Source organism: Scedosporium apiospermum (genome assembly GCF_000732125.1).
Source record: "Scedosporium apiospermum strain IHEM 14462 chromosome Unknown SEQ_SAPIO_0092, whole genome shotgun sequence".
NCBI lineage: Eukaryota > Fungi > Ascomycota > Sordariomycetes > Microascales > Microascaceae > Scedosporium > Scedosporium apiospermum.
Window position 1 is genome coordinate 448,486 of NW_015971793.1, and position 19,120 is coordinate 467,605.

General features: G+C 52.8%; 4 protein-coding genes and 1 pseudogene across 4 annotated transcripts; 3 read left to right on the forward strand and 2 right to left on the reverse strand.

Annotated features, from left to right (window-relative positions):
- Positions 1 to 1,058: 1,058 nt before the first annotated feature.
- SAPIO_CDS4507 (uncharacterized protein) lies at positions 1,059 to 3,484 on the forward strand (the record flags this gene model as incomplete). The annotated part of the gene is made up of 4 exons (XM_016787035.1): positions 1,059 to 1,223; positions 1,372 to 3,097; positions 3,178 to 3,304; positions 3,388 to 3,484. The coding sequence occupies 4 exons, from the start codon at positions 1,059 to 1,061 to the stop codon at positions 3,482 to 3,484; spliced, it is 2,115 nt and encodes a 704-aa protein (XP_016643380.1).
- Positions 3,485 to 6,142: 2,658 nt separating this feature from the next.
- SAPIO_CDS4508 (uncharacterized protein) lies at positions 6,143 to 7,265 on the forward strand (the record flags this gene model as incomplete). The annotated part of the gene is made up of 4 exons (XM_016787036.1): positions 6,143 to 6,194; positions 6,329 to 6,424; positions 6,602 to 6,795; positions 6,897 to 7,265. 4 exons carry the CDS (start codon positions 6,143 to 6,145, stop codon positions 7,263 to 7,265), a joined length of 711 nt encoding a protein of 236 aa, XP_016643381.1.
- Positions 7,266 to 7,960: 695 nt separating this feature from the next.
- Positions 7,961 to 11,195, reverse strand: SAPIO_CDS4509 (uncharacterized protein; the record flags this gene model as incomplete). The annotated part of the gene is made up of 14 exons (XM_016787037.1): positions 7,961 to 8,136; positions 8,201 to 8,357; positions 8,438 to 9,096; positions 9,161 to 9,292; positions 9,359 to 9,425; positions 9,496 to 9,556; positions 9,614 to 9,801; positions 9,859 to 9,890; positions 9,953 to 10,004; positions 10,067 to 10,180; positions 10,244 to 10,300; positions 10,361 to 10,778; positions 10,868 to 10,960; positions 11,029 to 11,195. 14 exons carry the CDS (start codon positions 11,193 to 11,195, stop codon positions 7,961 to 7,963), a joined length of 2,373 nt encoding a protein of 790 aa, XP_016643382.1.
- A 940-nt stretch (positions 11,196 to 12,135) lies between these two features.
- SAPIO_CDS4510 (uncharacterized protein) lies at positions 12,136 to 12,886 on the forward strand (the record flags this gene model as incomplete). The annotated part of the gene is made up of 2 exons (XM_016787038.1): positions 12,136 to 12,184; positions 12,312 to 12,886. The coding sequence occupies 2 exons, from the start codon at positions 12,136 to 12,138 to the stop codon at positions 12,884 to 12,886; spliced, it is 624 nt and encodes a 207-aa protein (XP_016643383.1).
- Positions 12,887 to 13,730: 844 nt separating this feature from the next.
- Positions 13,731 to 15,995, reverse strand: SAPIO_CDS4511 (annotated as a pseudogene; the record flags this gene model as incomplete).
- Between the last annotated feature and the right edge of the window lie 3,125 nt (positions 15,996 to 19,120).

Below are 19,120 nucleotides of genomic sequence, written 5' to 3' on the forward strand. Positions count from 1 at the left end.
CATGTCCTCGAGTACCGTATACGAGCTTAGTTGCACACGCCATTTCTCGAAATGTCCACTTTGGGGATCGATGGATCTTAGCACTCTCCACAGCCAAGGTCACCAATTGGGCCCATGCTTTAATCATATTAGCAAGTAACAACATTTGGACATCTTTCGCTGCCCCTCAAAGTCCCGGATTGATGTAATAACGTTGAGTTATTGACGTTTTTTTTTGCCAAACTTGTTGCTATTGCTGATGAATTGATCAAATTGATTAGCTTGTGGACAAGTTACACTGGAGAAACAGGATTTAGTGTCGCTGCAACATCATTGAACCCACCCGGAACTACTGGAATAGGGAAGCTGCCAGGCACAAGTGGACTTCCGAGCCCCGAATGCATTCGTCCATTTCTTTACGACATGAGCGCCACCATCCTGCGAGGTTGCCCCCCCACACTGCCATGTAATACGAGCCTGCGGTAGATCCGTCAATACTTACTACCTGTTCTCTCATTTCCCTTTCTTGACATTCTTCCCCTAAAGTCCAAAGAGCCTCGTCTTTCCCTTTTCCCCAAGCGAGGAGACAAAAGTGACACAACAACCACCCGGCCCGGAGAAGAGAAGGAAAGGGGGACAAAAAAAAAAAAAAAAGAAAGGAAACAGAAACACAGAAACGAAGGGTCCAATGTCGAGCTGTGTCTGCGCCGCTTACTATAATACCTCGATATCGGAGCCGAAACGATCCGGTTCTCTTAGGAGTAGCTCGCCGGGCGGCGAGTAGAGTCCCCTTCGATTGAGACTGACAACAAGTGCAAAAAGGCAGCAAAGCTGTCTTTAATTCAAACTCCTTGGGGCCTGCCATGGCTCCCTCCCTATTCAGTTTCAGAGAATTAAGGCGGCGGTCGAGAGCGAGCTTCCGAACCGATGTTTCGACCGATACGTCTAGTGATGCGGGCGGCAGCCATGGGACCGCTCCCACAACCGGCTCGCTTACGCCGCCCTCGGTCACCAGTTGTTCAGACCCATCCTTAAACCTGCCGGATAGCAAAGACTCTCTCGCTCCTCCCTCGCCGGCAATGCCACGACCTCCCCTCACTTCCCATTCGGCGCCGGGGAGCATTAGAAACAGCGTGTCGAGCATGAGTGGACTGGGATACAACTACCCACCTTTGAATAGGAAACCAAGTGTGCCGCTGTCCCAGTATGCCCCTCGGATTTCTAATATTAGCGAGAATGCCTGGGTATGTCTGTGAGGATAGATTTTTTTTTTCTTTTTTTTTCTTTTTTTTTTTTTTTTTCTGGCGATGTGCTGGGAGGAGCCGGGGAGCTTCACATGATTTCGCTGTGCCTGTTTTAATGATGGCTAACCAGCTATGTCCGACCTCATAGGTCTACCAAAAAGTGATATTACTCCACGGCACAATTGGCGATCCGGCGATGCAGGCCATTGACGGCACCGTCAGCGTTACCCGACTGGACGATTCGTTCCCCCAAGTCAACTGGCCAGTATGCAGCTCCCACTTCAAGGCCCTCGTCTACCTCCAACCCGGCGCCAACCGGATACGCCTCGAGTTCACGAACCCCAAGCTTCGATCCTCCGCCCCCGTACACGTCTCCTGCCTCACATTGCACATGCTGCCTCCCACGAGCTCTCCGCCGTTACAGCTTGCCATCCTCGTGGCCAAAGACTCACCCGAAACGTTCGATGCGATGCCGGCGCGAATCGAGAGAGAAGGGAACGATCTGGATCTCGCGGTGCGGAAATTTCGAATGGCGGCATATTTGTGGCAAGCTTTTACAGCGGAACAAATGTTTAGGAATAGATTGGGAAGGCGGGCGTTCCGGTTCGAAGAGGAGTGGACGCTGGGGAGCTCGACCTACCGCGACGCCGATCTCTGCACGATGCGGTCGGAGGCGAAGGTGCATATTATCCGAACAGACAAGACGGTCGAGGAGATCCGGGACCTCGACAAGGCCCAGCAATACAATAAGGCAACGAAGAAGAACGCCCTGTTCGACATTGCCGCCGAAGCCGTCAAAAATTATTTCAAGCCGCTACCGGGCCAGAAACAGTACGTCAGCGTATTAATCCTCGACGCGCATTGGGACACGGAAGCCAAGACCATCCGGGGTCACGCGGCGCTCGGCGGTTCGGCGGGGGCCAATCTGCAACTTGCCGTATTCGGCTCACACTGTCTCCAGAGCTACCCCGCCAGTTTCGAGGAGGTGGTGCCGGCGTTTACGGACTGCACTCCGACGGATACCAATCACGTCGCCAACGACTGCAACCAGGCGGGGAGTTCGTGGGAGGCGGCGAACATCGGCATCGGCGCGCACCTCCACGAGGTGGGCCACCTTTTCGGCTGCCCGCACCAGGAGAGCGGGGTTATGCTCCGGGATTACGTTACGCTCAACAGGTCGTTCGTGGCTCGCGAGGCGTACTGCACGCGGACTCGGTCTAGGGGCGGCCCCGTGGCTATGGAGGACGAGTGTAAATGGCACCGGCTCGATTGTCTCCGGTTCAGGAGCCATCCGTGCTTCAGGCTGCCGAACGATCCCGTGCTGCACCCGGATAGCAGCGTCCAGACGTACCCTGTCGATAATAATAGCGTGGCGATCATGGCCACCACGGGCATTTCGTTCCTCGAAGTGTTCACCGATGGCGACGACGTTTGCCGTACGTGGATAGAGTACCCCGTCGAAAACGGCATACCGCAGCGTCAGATCGTCCTAAGCGAGCAAGACCTCCGGGCCCGCGTCCCGGAAGGGAAACGTGTTACTAAGCTTAAGGTGTGCGCCAAGTCGTACGGCGGGGGCAGCGTCGACATCCCGGACTTCAAGGCATTCTGCTCCAAGGAGTCGGCCGTCAAGCTCGGGAGTACGGGCCGGTTGGGCTTCCGCGGGCAGAAGGTGGGGTTGTCGAGGCTCAAGGGGAGCGTGCCGCAGGAGGTTGTGTTCATGCCGAGGGAGTCGAAGGGGCAGAGTAGGGTTGTGTCGAAGATTGTTGTGTTTCATGGGAAGGCTGTGGATGGGTTGGAATTTATTTTCGATGATGGGTCGGTGGAGATGTTTGGGAAGAAGGGCGGGAAGCCCGGGGGTGATATTTTCGAATTCGGTAAGCTCTTGGCCCCACGAGAAATTTTCTGGTGTTCCCCCCCGGGATGTGGTTTACTAAACAAAATTGTTGGCTTACAGATATCCGGCGCGGGGAGTACCTGACCGGTTTCCATGTGAGGTCCGGGGCGTGGTTAGATGGAATCCAGATCCTGACGAGCGTGGGGAGGAAGTCGCCGATTTTTGGCAACAGTCAGGGCGGATCACCGTAAGTCGACCAGAAACATTCCCGGTGGCCATCTGTATTTGCTACGGGAACCAAAAGAAAGTGCTAACAAATCTTCGATGCAGACAAACACTAATACCCCCAAGCGGCTACAACGTCGCCGGTGTATCCGGCACATGCGGCTCGTGGGTTGACGGCTTCTCATTGATCGTCTCGAGGTAGAGAGGAAAATCTGCCTCGACACGACATATAATTTACCTGAGAACACAACAGAACAGTTATAAGAGAGAGGCCCCACGGGCCCAGAGAGAAACTGAGGAAAAGGCGGCATAGAACGGGAGAGATGAACCCCCCCCCCTTCTCTCTCTCCATGTTACATCAAGCATCTTATACCCCCTTCGGTACGGACCGACGCTCGACTGTTTTTTCAGAGCCGGTATTTATCTTTTTCCCCTATAATCATGGCCTTGATATCCATACGCAGCATGAAGAGCTGAAGAGCTCGTACACGTATATACACATATCCCATGTTTTTGTGAAAGGAACATTGGGCGGAACATAACCTGAGTTAGGCGGAACTTTTTTCCTTTGTTTTTGCATCGCATCTTTTTCTTTTGCGTTCTCTCACGCTTTCGGCTTTGTTCTCCCGTTTCATCATCGTCATCGGCACTACTACGAACATAATATTTATTTATTTTTTTCCTTCTTTTTCTTGTTCTCTAGGGAGGAGAGGAGGTTTTGTCACGGCGCATAGGCAAGCTGCCCGGTTCATGTTTTTTCTGCTTTCTGCGGAGTTTAGATGATTGGGGCCTGAGAGCCTTGCAAATAGACGCTTGCTTTTTTTTGGGCAGCAGCAGAGAGCCAATGTCTTGATTTGGTCTTTGACCCGTGTGACTTGTAATGTTGATGGCCCAAGGTTTTACTTGACTCTAAGATGTGTCTCGCTCGATGATTTAGTGTTCATACTACATAATTCATTTGTCTCCTTCCTTCGACGAGCAAATGGACAAAGCAATCGTCGAGTTTCAATTTACAGTTCGTGGGCCAATCTCTTTTGAGTCGAAGCTACGAAGTTATTGATGTACTCCATACCATTGCCGCCCCTTCCGCAGGGAGACACGCTCCACCTAAAGACTACTAGTAAGTGGTGTAAGTGTAGTATAGCGTGGTGCGGCGTATCCGCTGATGGACAGATTTGATCATGCCCAAGTTGCGCCGCGTCCATCTGGTTTGGCGCGTGTCGGAAGGACAATGGTGGACGTATTACATCACTCTCGGTCGTTCTCTACAGAGCAAATGACTGCGTGCATGGTTGCCAAAGGGAGCCAAAAAGTGTCTTACTTGGTAGTTATGTGTCGTCATGCAATAACTTCACACGGAGGAGTAGCGAAGTGTGCGGCTTCATTCTTTTTGTGACGTGGTATACTACTATGAGTGTACACTACACAGGTACTAGTATATTGTATCAATGCCGACGCAGCTCCAGGCCCTCGGGGATTATTTTGTCGTCTGCTGCTGCCTCCGAGCTCGTGGGATGTAGGTACGCAGGGCCCGTGCTACGCTGGAGGCTGTGGATGCGCTGATTATATATAGCGATGTCGGAATTGGAAAGGAAACATGAAGGGTCCAGTTTGTCGTGAACGAAGTTTGGCAGAAGACGCACGGTTTGCTTGGCGGGCGTAGGCTCGGGACCTCAACTCTTCGGGCCCCGGATAAGTTACTCTTGTTGATTGTCGACGTGGCGAGCCGGGCATGAGGAAGCACAAAGAAGAAGGATAAATGGAAAGAATTACCAAGTACCTGACCCAGTAGAAACAGCGTCGAAAAGAGCTTAGAGCATCAAATTGAAGTTAGGGGAAATTTCTGCCAGGTCCTGTGAGCCATTATATTTTGTTGAGAGCGACGACTAGTCTTGCCAGCTCCGCGGGAAAGAATGACCAGGTACGAAGTAAAAAGGAAAAAAGGCTGGGCTTCCAGTGGTCGTTTGTACCGGTACTTCGTGGTTTTCCGTAACTGCTTGGTGGGGTTCGGCAAGCTCTCTTGAGCCCAGCAAAAGCCTTCAACGTTGCGCAGCAATTAAGATTAAAATGCCAATGCTAACGCTGAACACACCCTGGCAAGATCACATGCGAGCAACAAGGCAGCCCAAATCGTATGTACCAAGACTTTGACGCTAGAGCGCTAGAGCGGGGGACCAGTGTCCGTCCAGTGTGGCTGATCCTGGCTTGATCCCGGCTGACCCTGTTCTGACCCTGCCATCAATCACTGTTGTTCCAATCCCAGGTCGATCATTGAGGCTTTGTCTTTGCTCCACAACCAACCACCAGCGCCCATTCCCCGGTACATGTACATTTTTCCGAAGCCAGCCAAAGCCGGCTCAAGAATTTTGGCCCTGCTTTATTTTTTTTTTTTTTCTGTTTTCTCAACCCTCCAAAAGCAACTTTATCCAGACAGCATCAATCTCACGTAAACGAAACAAGCCCCGACAACCGCAGGACTGAACCTCCCAATTGTCTTTGCTCACTTCGGCGTTAACCTTTTTCTCTTCGCCCTCTCCTTGACGTTCGAGAATTCCTTCGCGAACCCGCGACCTTGACGCCTTGACCAGCGGTCAAATCTAAGCCGACACAACTGACGTCGATCTACGGTCCTGATTCATTTTGTTGCCAACAAGCGAGAGTCAAACCGCCACACCCACACACAGATCCCGGCCTCACTCTTCCCACTCGACCCGACACATCTAGTAGACCGAGAAATACACAGACACATATAGATAGAGATATAATATCTTCGCGAAACCGTTTCCATTCCCTTTCCCCCCGCCTTCTCCGACTCCCCCCCACCGCCGGTTCCGGGATTATGTTGAGACGGTCCGGCGCCATGGCGAACTCCAATGGCACCGCACTGAAAGACGGCCAGGCCGCTCAGCCAGGTGAGCTATCCATGACGCACCTGACATTGCGTGCCACGGCTCTCTCTTCGGAGCGCGGGGACTCTTGAAGCCGTAGGGGCCGAGCCGGGACATGAGGCTAATCTCTTTTTCGACTTTTTTCCTTCGCGATGTAGCCTTTGACAAGCAGAAGCTTCTACTATCTGCCGATGCAGGCCGCTTCTCTCTTATTCGAGCTCTTCACCTCGCCGACGCTATTACTCTCCTCAACGGTACGCATATAGCCCCCAATAGTCTCGCGTAGATGGGCTCCCCTCTCGATCGTGCCATTCCTCACCGATATTCGCGGCTGCCATGTGCGACTCAGCACTCGCACTCCAAGCTCGCATTTTGCGATCCTACGATACAACAGCCCCTCCTAGCCCTTGCTGACAGGCAGATAACTCTAGGTCTCTGCGGTATACTGTCCATCTTCTCAGCGTTACATTACTGCCTCGGCGATCCCCAAGACCCCACCCTGATATACGTTGCCCTGACCTTCCTTCCCTTCGGCCTCTTCTTCGACTTTATGGACGGCCGCGTGGCCCGGTGGCGGAAGAAGACGAGCATGATGGGCCAAGAATTAGACTCTCTCGCTGACCTAGTACGTCTGCCCACAATGTTCTCATTAAAAAAAAAAAAAAAAAAAAAAAAAAAAAAAAAAGACCTGTAAAGAGCAATGCTAACCATGACCTCTCACACAAGATCTCCTTCGGCGTCGCCCCCGCAACAATAGCCACAGCCATCGGCTTCCGAACCCCCCTCGACGCCCTCTCCCTCTCCTTCTTCGCCCTCTGCGGCCTCGTCCGCCTCGCCCGCTTCAACGTCACCGTCTCCTCCCTCCCCAAGGACGCCACCGGAAAATCCTCCTACTTCGAGGGCGCCCCCATCCCGACCACCCTCGGCATCGACGCCATCATGGCCTACTGGGTCGCCAACGGCTGGATCCTCGAGAACTTGCCCTTTGGCGTGTGGGGCGAGGGCACTTTGCTGGAGGTTCACCCGCTTGTGTTGTTGTTTGTCGCGCATGGGTGTTTGATGACGAGCAGGACGATCAAGGTACCGAAGCCGTAAGGGGACCGGATCGGACCAGGTTTGGTGGGAGAGGCGGATTGTGTGCGTGCGATTGTGTGTGGAATAATGGGCATAGATGAAAGACGGTAAGGGAAGGGCAGGTTGGAAAAACTTTGTGGAAGAAAGCGGAAATGAAACTGAGATGATGTCGGATTTCCCCTTTTATTTTTTTCTTTTTTTATTCTCTGTCTCTGCTCTGGACTTGCCGTTGGATTTTTTTGGGAAAGTCTTGCAAGATTCCTTGGATTGCGCATCATGTAGCTTTTTGTACTGGGGCAACCCGTCTTATGAAATAAGTGATATCCCCTTTCCTTACACAGATGCTGAATCGGACTTGGAGAAATCGGTGATGTAGGCTTAAGGGTCAGCAGCTTGAGATATGCTCTCGCTAGTCGACAGCAGAGGAGAAGAATGGGGGGGAAAACGAGCCTCCTAGTGTTTCGGGATGCGATCGCTTTATTTTTAATTTGATCTCCCTACTTGGTGGGAATTGGGAGGTGATGGGATGTTTCGGTGAATGGTTGTAGTGGAGGGAAAATAAAGAAGGTCAAACCTGGGCGTTGTAAATCACAGGTTGACGAGGTTCAGAATAGACAACTTCTAACACGCCTCAAAGCTCCGTTTATTTAAAAACACCATGACTACCTACATACACCGCCCCATCTAGCATTTCTCATATCACACCCAAACCCTACTTACGCCTTCTTCGCCGCCGCCGGGAAAGGGTTATACATGCCCTTCTCGTCCCGAAGGGTGACGAGCTTCTCAATGGCCTCGTCGAGAGGAACGGGCTTGCCGCGGTCCTGGGTGGAGGTGTCGTCTCGGTATCGGACATTCACCTGGCGGCCACGCATCTCCTCATCACCGACCACTTGAAGGTTGATCATGTTAGCATCCATGACACACAAGGTAAAATAGCCAGGGCTGGAACTTACCAAAGATGAAGTTGTACTGCGCGAGCTGCGCCGAGCGAATCTTCTTCTGCAGGGTGTTGCCGCTGGTGTCTACATCGACAAACATGCGCTGCTTGTGGAAGATGGATCGCACCTCCTCGGCGTAGTCGAAGAATCCCTTACCAACAGGGATAACAATCTAGGGGTAGTCAGTATTCAGAAGCAAAAAAAAAAAAGAAAAAGAAGATTAGAAAAAAGAAGAAAAGGGGCACCACTCACAATCTGACGGGGGGAGAGCCAGAACGGCCACTTGCCGCCGAAATGCTCGCAGAGAATAGCAGTGAACCGCTCAATACTGCCTGCCATCGCCCTGTGGATCATGACAGGGCGAGCGCAGCCGGCAGTGACCGGGCGCATGTTCTTCTCACGGCTGTAGGCGACCTCCTTGGCCTTCTCTTGAGGCTTTTCCCCATCAGTCTTCTCTCCGTCAGCCTTGTCGGCCGCCGGGGCCTCCTCGACCTTGGGCTTGGGAGCTGCCGCAGGCTTAGGATCCTGGTCCTTCTTAGCCACGGGGGCCTCTCCAACAACGTACTCGAGGTTAAAGGACTGAGGGTTCATGAAATCAAGCTGGAAGGTGGCGACCTGCCACTCTCGTCTCAGCGAGTCGAAGACCTTGACGTCGATCTTGGGGCCGTAGAAAGCACCGTCACCTTCGTTGAGCTCCCAAACACCTCCGGTTCTGACCTTCCACTCGTCAAGAGACTCCTTCAACATGGCCTCGGCTCGGTTCCAGGTCTCAATCTCACCGAGGTACTTCTCGGGCCGGGTGCTGAGGTTGAGCTTGAAGGTGAAGCCAAGAAGGCCGTACATCTCCTGGAGGAAATCGAAGAGGCCGTCCATTTCGGTCTTTATTTGGTCCTCTCGGCAGAAAATGTGGGCTATAAACATGTTAGGGATTTCAGTCCGTCTGATACTACTCACGCAGTTCTGCTCGATACTCACCGTCATCTTGCTGGAACCTCCTCACTCGGGTAAGACCGGACAAGGCACCGCTGGCCTCGTTTCGGTGAAGGACACCAAAGTCAGCATAGCGGATAGGGAGTTCACGATGGCTTCGCTCGCGGTGGCCGAACACTAAAGTCAAAAACTGTCAATACCGCCTGCATATGGATTGTAAGGCGGACAAGTCGCGAAACGTACTAAGACAGTGACCAGGGCAGTTCATAGGCTTGAGAGCGAACTTGGTCTTGTCTACATCAACAACAAACTACAAAATGGTCAGTTAGTCTCAATCAACGCATGCATAGAAAAAAAAAAAAAAAGGCTTGAGAACTCACCATATCATCTTGGTAGTAATCCCAGTGACCGGATTGCCTCCAGAGATCTGCATTGTACATGCTATGTTCCTGTCAGTATGCACCACGAGGGGGCCAATGATCTTTAGGATATGCTTACTTCGGGGTGTGAACCTCCTCATAACCCCGCTTCCAGTACTGCTCTCGGATATACGATTGGAGAGTGTTGTAGATTCGGGAACCATGAGGTAGCCAGAAGGCACTGCCGGGAGAAAGGGGGTGGAAGAAGAAGAGCTCCTGGTCCTGACCTATCTTCCTGTGGTCACGTTTCGCGGCCTCCTCAAGGAACTACAATAGAAGGTCAGCGGGAATATCAACAAGATATCAGTGGGAGTCTCTATATACCTTCTTGTGCTCAGCCATGCGCTTCTTGTCGGCTATAATCTTGTTAGTCGTGGGGTGACCAACACCTCACGATATCACTGGATCCGGTACTTACGGAAGCTGATGCCGTAAAGCCTCTGAAGGGAGTCATTCTCTTGAGATCCGAGCTATTCCACGTTAGTCTCAGGCGCAGTCGACTACAGTGGTGGCGGAGGTGTGGAAGGCATACGAAGTACGAGGCGCTGTTCTTCAGGATCGAGAAAGCCTCAATACGGCCGGTGTCGGGGACGTGGGGACCTCGGCAAAGATCGATCAAGGGACCGTTTCGATAGACAGTAGTGTACTAAATTTCAGTTAATAAAATAATTCCGATTCCGCAGTTGTCGTGGGCCAAGTGGTCTCTTACGGTGCCATCGGGAATCTTGTCCTTGATGATGTGCTGCTTGTACTTGTTGTAGTTGAACTAATACCCGAAGTCAGCATCTTCCCTTTGATCGAGCATGGCGTCTCTCTGCACGCGTACCATCTCCAAGAGGTCCTCCTTCGACAGCTCAAGCCTCTCAAACTTCTGCTTCTCCTTAACAATAGAGCCCACCAAGGTCTCAATCGGCTTCCAATCACTCTCGTGGACAGCACCACCATCAGGAAGCGCCATCTCGTAGTAAAAACCAGACTCAATCGGGGGACCGATGCAGAGCGAGCAACCGAAACGCCTTTCGCAGGCCTCACCGAGAATATGGGCGCTGGAGTGCCAGAAGACCATCTGACCCTGCTCGTCTTCGAAGGATAGCAGCTCGAGCTTGCAGTTGGCCTCGAGAGGCCTGTCGAGATCCCACAGCTTGTTCGGGTCGCCGTCTAGCCTCGCGACGACGGTGCGCTTGTACAGACTGTTGGAGATGCCCTTCGCGATCTCGCCGGGGGTGGTTTCCCAAGAGGTGCCCCTGTCAGGAAGAAGTAAATATTTGTAAGTATCTCGGCGAAAGAGTTGGGGGTACATCGAGTCGTATTATCGAGTTTGTTCTGAGCTTACTCCCTAATGCTGCCGTCGGGCATGGTGATGGTGATGCGCTCGCGTGGCTTCTTCGCAATCTCTTCATCGTACTTCTTCTTGAGCCGGTCGAACCTGGGAAGGGCGGGGGATTGTTAGAGAAACAAGCACACCGACGCCAGGAGCAGGATGAAAACACCTACAGCTCAATACGGCGCTGCAAAAACTCCGGCGCGGGCTGTAGCTCGAGAGGGCGTTGGGGAGCATCACCAGCAGCCCCGCCCTTCTTCTTCTCCTTCTTCCCGCCGGCGATGGCGACCTTCTTGACGCCCTCGGTGACGGCATCTACCGCCTTCTTCTCTGGAGCCATGATTTCTGGCAGGAATTGAGTAGTGAAATCGTACGTGCTAGGAACGGGAGTGGTGTTGTATGCACTTCCGGGAGGTGGTTGAGGCGGAGGTGGTAGAAAGATCAAATTCGAGACGAGTCTGGTTCTTTTAGGTCTTAGCACAGCAATCGAGGTCGAAAGTAGTGAAAAGTACCCCGCCAAAATTCAGCCCAGGGTTTTAAGTGCGGAACGGAGGCGGTGACTCAGGCAGAGTCTCGAAAAGCAGACCCCAACTTCAATGTTTCAAGCTGGAAGAGCCAGAAGAAGAAGGTGAAATTAAGATTACTTGCTGCTGCTCTCCTGATCTTCGAGTCATTGACATTTAGAATTATGAATTCTCTGGTTTATTATGTATCACAGCAGTCGCAATTCGTATTGCCAGCGCGGAATTACCGGGCAGTGTTTCGTTGACTCATGGATTGATATTACTACAGCCGACCCTCTCGGACATCACCAGGCCTCAAAGCCACTCGAGGCCATGGAAAGGGCACCCTCTCTCATCTCAAGCATGGCAACTTCTCATCCATCAAGATGTTGAAGAGATCAAGAGGTCAGATCAAATATCGAGAGAACCTGAACCAAGACTGAACAAGACAGACCCCACATTAAAAGCGGTGACAGGGGCAGGCCAAAGTACCAATGTGCCAAAGTACCAAAAAAAATGGAGGGGCAGAATTGAGGGACTATATTTTTCCGCTCCGACGGTGTCTGACCAATCACATCTCCCCAATCGCTCCAAGCTCTCACACTTCGACGCAAAGGAAAAAAAAAAATCTAGGGACTCGGATTCTCACAAATCCTGCATTGCAATCGCCGAGAGAACCTGCCAGCCTTCCTTTTCCACTGGCACCAGAGCGACGCTCTCGAGAGTCTTATCGACCAGTCAATTTTCGAAAGTCTCTCTTTTTCATCCAATTTCAAAATGTCATTTCGGGGAGCGCCACGGGGCCGTGGTTTCTCTCGCGGCGGAGGTATGTATTTCTTTTCTAATTCCCACCGCCTAATCCAAAATCGCAAAGTCTACAGGAAGAGAAAAGGATGAAGAGAAAAAAAAAAGCCGAACCAAAATCCTAACATTTTTTTTCTTCTCTTTCACAGGCCGCGGAGGCTACCAACAGCGAGACATGGGCCCGCCAGCCACCGTCCTAGAAATGGGCAAATTCATGCACGCCTGCGAAGGCGAAATGGTCTGCGAATCCATCAACCCCAAGGTACCGCAGTTCAACGCCCAAATCTTCCTCGAGAACAAGACCCCCGTCGGCAAGGTCGACGAGATCCTCGGCCCCATCAACCAGGTCTTCTTCACCATCAAGCCCACCGAGGGTATCCAGGCCGCCTCGTTCAAGGAGGGCGACAAGTTCTACATCGGCTCCGAGAAGCTGCTCCCCATGGAGAGGTTCCTGCCGAAGCCTAAGGTGTTGGGTGTGCCCAGGGTGAAGAAGCCTTCGAGGGGCGGCGCTGGCGGTAGGGGTGGCGGTGGTCGGGGAGGATTTTCGAGGGGAGGAAGGGGTGGGCCGAGGGGTGGTGGTTTTTCGAGGGGAGGTGGTCGCGGGGGCTTTGGTGGTGGGAGGGGAGGAGGTGGTGGTTTTAGTCGGGGTGGGGGCGGCGGTGGTTTCTCGAGGGGTGGTGGAAGGGGACGAGGCGGCGGTGGATTCAGCAGGGGTGGTCGTTAAGGAGACGAAAGGTGCTCATCATGCCCGCGAGTTGGTGGTGGGCTCCCCTTTCTTCATGGGGAGATATCCACGTTCATCGGACTCCGCTGATGGCTTGTACTCTGTTGGTACGCTATGCGGCTCTCATACCAGTTGTTTCTGTTCCCCAGCCAATTTTCTTGGTCTTGTTTATCATGTCGTTTTGTTTTTTCTGGCGTTTAGGGCAAACAAACGGGTTGGGCAAATGTTTAACTATACAGCCATTTCGAGCTCCAAAACGAGAATCTGATATCCAAAAAGTTCCCGACTCCTTGTTCATAACCGTGCTTCCTGTCTTGTGCCCCTCTGTCTCGATGTTCCAGGTCCAAAAAAGACCCAGTTGGCCATGTCGAGAATCGTTGACTGAAGCGCCGGACTCACCGCATCTGGCGATCACCTTGCCCACGTTTTCGACCTCGAGAGTCTTGTTCAGGTGAGGTGGCAGGAAAGGCAAGCCCAACTACTTCCTTTCCTGGTCGATGTATGGTATGGTATATCCATGCTAGCAACGATCATCAGCACAAGATTGGATGTTCTCAGCAACACCGGGGCACGTCCGTCGTGTCTTTGATATTTCATGATATTTCATTGATATTTCGTTATGACAAAAAAAAAAAAAAAAAAAAAAAAAAAAAAAAACAAAAAAAAAAAAAAATCCAGGATGCAAGATGAAAGAAGGGGGTATCCGCCATAAACACCAAAACTCGTCCAGGTCTCCAGACAACCCATTTACAACTCCCAAGGCGTCCCAAACTCCTATTTCCCAGATTCTTTTCCTCATGAAATCCAAAGAACAAAGTAAAAAAGAGAAGAAATCATCAATCATTCAAGCGACGGCTTTCGCTTTCACAGCCGCCCTCTTCCCCTTCCTCCCACCAATCCTCAACGCAGCTCCCTCCTCCGGCTCCGCAGGCCACAACATATCACTAACAGCCGAAACCAGCGCCAGCACGATCCCCAACCCGGCCAACCCCAGCGCAAAGTAAAAAGCACCTCTATAACCCCCCAAAACATCCCGCCCGTCGCCGCCCACGTTCGACACGACGGTTCCCGCCATGCCGAGCCCGATCGATATCGCCGAGAAAACGGTCGTCACGACGAGGCTACCCGCGATTCCTTGGTGCTCTCGCGGCAGGCTATTTGTAACTAACACGGTAGCGACGGGGGAAGACATGTTCATGCCAAGGGGGATGAACAAGATGCTGAAAAACGCGTTAAACCAGTACGACTGGTTGACGGGGGCGGTGGCCATGAGGGCGGCGCCGACTGCGAAGGCGAGCATGGAGATGAAGAGGACCCAGTATGGGGTTATGCGACGGAGGAGGTAGGCGGCGAGAATGGAGGCGAGGAGGCCGATGACGGGGATGTGGGCGAAGCCGGCGGAGGCGAGGAGGGGGTCCCAGGTGCGGAGGACGACGAGGAATTGGAAGGTGTAGTAGATCCAGACAGCGAAGCATGCCCAGCCTGCGGCCGTGCAGGCGAGGACGAGGTAGGTTGTGGTGGTTAGGGAGGAGATGGGGAGGATGGGGTATTGGGCGGCCGATTCGATGTACAAGAAGGCTCCGATCAGAAGGGCGCCTATGATGAGCATGAAGTAAACGTAGGGTGTGGTCCAGGATACAATGGGCGCTTGGTTCCAGGCAAATGTGAAGAGCACAACACCGGAGACTCCGGTGATGATCCCGGGGGCATCAATAAGCCTCCAAAACCTGTCCGAACTCATGCCAGGCGCGGGAGCGTCGTCCGCAGGGAGAACGATGATGCTCTGGCATGTAAACGTAAGGCAGACGGCACCGAGGACAAAAAAGGCCCATTCCCAAGATGTAAGCTCGGCGAAGAGACTAGCCATCACGGCCCCGGAGACGAAGCCCAAAGGCGCGGAAGCACCGAACAGGCACATGACGAGGTTCCTTCGAGGGCCGAGGTCGTAAACGCGACCCAGCATGGCCTGGGCGTTGGGTACGATGATGGCGGGCCCGATCCCCTGCAGGCCTCTGCAGATGCAGAAGAACAGGGTACCATTTCCTCCGTTGCGCTCCACGTACACACTCAAGCCGGCTAGGGTGCTCCACAGCGAGAACCACGCGAACCCGGCGACGAAAACCTTCTTGTGTCCGAGAAGACTTCCTAGTCGGCCAGCGGGGAGCGAAAAGGCGCTAACGGCCATTGCGTAGGCTGCTGAGTACCAGGAGAGATAGAACGGAACGGTGTTTGGAAACGAAGCTCCGATCTTCTGAGCGGGCGCGAGGGCCTGGGCAAGAGCGGCGAACATGAGAAGTTGCGAGAAACAAATCACGAAGACGAAGAAAATTTCTCGAATAAAGGAGAAAGCGGGCCTTCCGTCGCTAAACTTGGAATTGCTTTCCTTGGTGGTAGTCGACGGAAAGGGCCTGTCCGTCTCCGATGTCAAAGGCTCTCTCAAGGCGGAGGCACTCGATCGATAAGGTGGATATCGCGGGGTAAGATAAGAGCTTCCCATATCGCTCGCTGAACTAGGGGAATTGGGCGACATTGAGTAATATTGGCCCGGGGACGGTGTTTGGTAGTAACCGGCCACTGCGGCAGGCGCGGGGCGGGAGACGTGGGCTTGCGCCGTGGCGTAGCTGTCCGCTGTTGAGGTTGCAGACTCTATCCTGACGGCATTCGGTTCTGGGATGGGTATAGAATGGACAACTTGTGGGGTTGAGGGTGAGGCGGCTATGGGGAGATCCTCTGGCACCTTGGCTGGCCAGTCTCCGGGTGACATAGACGGATGACTCGCTCGCGGATCGGTCGTGGGGCTCGAAGTCGCTTCGTCCGAGCTGCCATTTGTGAAGGGCAGAGGTTGGTCTTGATCGACTACTACTCTTACTGCCTCATTCGACGCCTTCGGAGGGCTGGAATCCCGAAGTTTCTCGGAAGAAGAAGAAGCAGGCTCTTCATGCTCTCTTTTCGCGAATCTCGCCTCCTGCCTCTCGCGAAGCTGAAGCCTAAAGAACTCGGTAGTCGCTATAAGTCTGTCCGCAGCTCTTTGCATAGCCTCGGCGGCCGAACTGACGGAGTTATGCGACTGGCGCTTCTCCTTGGCGGCATCGATATCGTGGTCCTCCATGTTTCCACTTATAAGTGTTGTTAACGTAATGCCCTGTAAGTCCTCCGCACTAGCACATCGTCTAGCAATGATGCATTTCCAGACGATACGACCACAGCAGAAGCACGCGTGATGAGGCGGGGATATTAAATATGAGATATGAAGTTGGAGGCGTTAGCCGGCGTGTGCGTGTAAGACCTAAGGAGTTGAGGGTGGTGGGAGGCAAGCAGTTATAGGTTCACATATGGGGAGTGGGTTGAAGGCAGGCAGTCTTAGTTGAATGCACTAAGACAATTAATTGTTCCCGACAAGCGCTTTAGAATAGAAATAAGGTGTAATAAAGCGGGATGGAAAGACGGATCGAGGTATATAATCGGACTCGGAATTTTTCTTTCAAGGCAAAAAAAGAGAGTGGGTGGTGGATGGCTCTATATGGAAATGGAAATGGAAAGACGGGATGGGGGCTGGTATTTTCGTTGTTATTCTCGAAGGTGTCCACAGGTATGTATGCCTCGAGCCCAGAAAGGCAAACTAACACTGAACCCCTGCAAGGAAGAAAGGAAGCACAGCTCCACAGGTGGACCCTGTCACACCCACGATCCTGCCAGGCTATCGAGAATGAATGGACAACGGACAGGACATGGACAGGGATCGAGTTTGAAGGATGAAGGATGAACTCGAACAGGGCGACGAGACAGCGGGAGAAAAAGCAACCTAACCCCGGCTGGGGGTGGTCAAGGCCCGTGCTGCCAAGCCTGAGCCAGACAACACAGAACAGGACAGGTCAATGGACTCGAAGGACTGCATGCAACATTGGACTTGTGGATGCATCAACGAGAAGATGGTGGGGAGCGTGATTGACCTATAATGGCAGTGATGGGTAATGCATTCGATCAATCAATTGATCTAGTGGACGCTACGAAGTAGACCGCCGAATTGGTGAGGAGGTTGGGTTCTTTGGAAAGACATTGAGCACGATAACAAAATTAAGATGGTGGGTGGGAAGCGGGAAGCGGGAAGCGGGAATTGGCGGGCTGTGAAATTTGGTCAGAGTCCTCAGGTTCACTGTTGGAATGTTGGGGCCAGGCAGTGTGTTCTCACTAAGTCTGTGGCAGCTTCACTAAAAATAGCACCCATCAGCATTGGCTGGTTCGTCGTGGTCGTGGGTGGCACCCTGGAGATCTCCAAGTTCGCTCTCATGGTTGACAGACTCACTGATCGCTGTTGCGAAGGCCGCGAGAACCCTCTCATGCATCGAAGAGCGAGGCTGTTATTCTTGATAATAACAATCTCTTGTCGTTCCTCAACATCGGAAGCCAATGTGAAAGGACTTGCATTATCTGCGTCGTCCCACGTACCAAGCAAATCTCCTGGGGCCAACATATTGTTTGTCGCACTACTTCGTACACTCCTTGCTAAGTGGAAACTCGAATCGCTGTGGAAGAATTACCGCATCCAGGCGGGATTTGCATTCGTCTCTCGAACCACACTATTGCGAGGTAAAACTAGGAAGCAGTTCTGAGTTGGATCTCCTGTGCAGAACATGACAGGCCTGGCCAACGGGACAGGGCTTGGGCTGGGAGTTTTCGTCGTTGCAGGGCTGATCCCCCCAGCCCGTCAATTCAATTCCTTGTCTCGATCAGAGACGGGGTTTGTCTACCTGTCTATCGTCCTAGATCCTCGAGGATGTGTCGTTGGTCCCCTGTAGATCGAGCTCCAGCGGTGATCCTTTGTCCGCTCATTGCGTGCTCAAAGAGCCACCCATCCATCTTTCCGACTTAGGCGACGATCACTTCTTCCTATCGTGGAAAGTAAGCACAACAAGAGTCAAAGGAAGGCAGAGAAGGGTTACTTGGTGAGAACAAGGGTGGTCAGGAATGCGGCATACTGCCAGAATGAGACTAGTGCCAAACCTCGCCTCCGCCAACCTCCCAAAAAGTGTCATGGCGCTCGCTAGTTACCGCGTTGCAGGCCGCACGTTTCGTGGCGCGGTTAAGTCGTCGAGCCCATTGGCCGACACGGAACAATAGGCTTCCCGCACCAAGACTCTGAAGGTTGTCCAGAATCATTCGGCTTGTCCCAGAGCGATTTAACCAGAAGCTCCGAGAATGGGATGCCGCTGGACTCGAGACTCGAGACCCGAGACCCGGGCATTACTCCAGGGCGATCCGTTTTTTATCCTTTCATCTTGACCTCTTGGGCCGTTCCGTCTGTCGCATCTCGAGGCCGTCCGGATAAAGATAGGAGGTATCGATGCTAATATCCACCCAACACGAAGGCAGTCATGGGAGAGTTCATACGAAGTAGACTTCTTTTTGTTTTAACCGCCCAGCTTGGGCCTAAAGGTAGACTAATGCAGTCAACTCTGGGTCGTGCTTTAGCGCATCTGGTCCTCGTCTTCGTCGCCTATCAGGATTCTTTGATTTCGATGATAATGCCAGGTGCGTATGCAGGAGCGGGCAATCATCGCGGAGGTGAAAGTACTACATCACTAAGGTCGGGTCGAGCCCGACAGCGCAATAATACGAGGTATTATGGAAAAGCGACGACGAGCTTTAGAGAAAGCAATGTCGCTTCTCGGCTGTTGGCGGTCGCTCGGCCGGTCCTGTTTCGAGTGGCACAGCACCGCGACTGGAGTGGCCTGGACTGGACTGGCTTGGGCAACGCACTGACCCTGAACCAGTTGCAAGTCGCGGCAACTGGATCCAGAAACCTCCCATCGCCGGTCTTTGTTGTGGTTGTCTTTCTTTGTTTTGAACCTAGGGATGAAGTATGACCGATAGGTCTTGATTTGTTCCCTTGCGTGTCTTTCCAGGTTTTCGAGGTCGTGTATTTTAATCGTGGGGAACTAAGAACTAGGGTCCTCGACTTGGACCCGGGAACATCACCACAGAACTGGCGTGCCGAAGTCGAACGAACTCGCGCAGTGATAGTTTTGATAGATCGATGGGCCAATGATGGATCTCCTGGGACTCTCTAAGTTCGCGTGTACTCTGGGCAACAAGGGGGAAACGAAGTGGAAAAAGGCGCCTTCACCTTCAAGCTTCAACAAGAAGGATCCCCGTAACGAAGCAAGGACCAACCAACGGCCGAACGAGTCGCCCTTCACAGGTCCCGACAGACCGGCACTGGACCCCAGCGAAGTT